We start from the raw sequence: 674 nt of genomic DNA, 5'->3' as shown, positions 1-674 counted from the left end.
TCGCATTATTATTTTTACAGTTTCCGCGGTTTTACAGTCGCCCGGTGGATGTCAAACTATAAATTTTCCGGATAGAACTGTATACTAGCGTCCATAGCCGCACCAATGGGGATGCTCTTACGCAAGGACGGAATTTTCCGTTGGAGATGCTCTAACAATTATCTTGAGCAGTAATTCACTGTCAGTAGTGCCAGTGTTTGCCAATACTGTTGGCCTCTGGTTGAAATACTTCGAAGTATTAGACATACCGGTAAATAATCGAACTTCGTAGTCCCGGCGCCAATAAGCACTCACATTTCATATCAGGTCGAAGTTTAAGACGAAGTTCAGAAATCTAGATGATTTAGAGGTGGAGGTCGAAGTTTAAGTCGAAGTTCGGAATTCGAGATGATTTGGAAGCGGAGACATGCTGGAAGTCGCTTCTGTCTCATGGAAAATATAGGGAACAAAGCCTAAAGAAAGGTTGGATGAACCAGTAGTAAGAGCGGAATGCCGTACGTACATTTACTTGGGGTTACCGTAGGTAAGTGCATCTCAGTGGTTGGTGACTGATGGATGAATTTAGGATACTGTATCCCAAGCACCCAGTAATTTCCTGAGACGTTACCCTGTATTATTTCATTTGTTCGTATTACTTGATACTACCGGTAGTATTGTGCTTTGCACCTTTTTTG

At 42.4% G+C, this 674-nt stretch overlaps 1 protein-coding gene across 1 annotated transcript in view; it reads left to right on the top strand.

Moving 5' to 3' along the window:
- Window positions 1–489: 489 nt before the first annotated feature.
- The window catches only part of H257_18412 (hypothetical protein), a gene marked incomplete at both ends in the record, with an annotated part of 2,508 nt that continues 2,323 nt past the window's right edge, over window positions 490–674 (top strand). Inside the window, one exon of the mRNA XM_009847459.1 lies at window positions 490–494. Coding sequence (XP_009845761.1) covers window positions 490–494 — 5 coding nt within the window. The remainder of the gene's footprint in view (window positions 495–674) is intronic.

The sequence above is a fragment of the Aphanomyces astaci genome (genome assembly GCF_000520075.1).
Source record: "Aphanomyces astaci strain APO3 unplaced genomic scaffold supercont1.163, whole genome shotgun sequence".
NCBI lineage: Eukaryota > Oomycota > Saprolegniomycetes > Saprolegniales > Verrucalvaceae > Aphanomyces > Aphanomyces astaci.
This window is presented reverse-complemented; position numbering and strand designations above follow the sequence as displayed.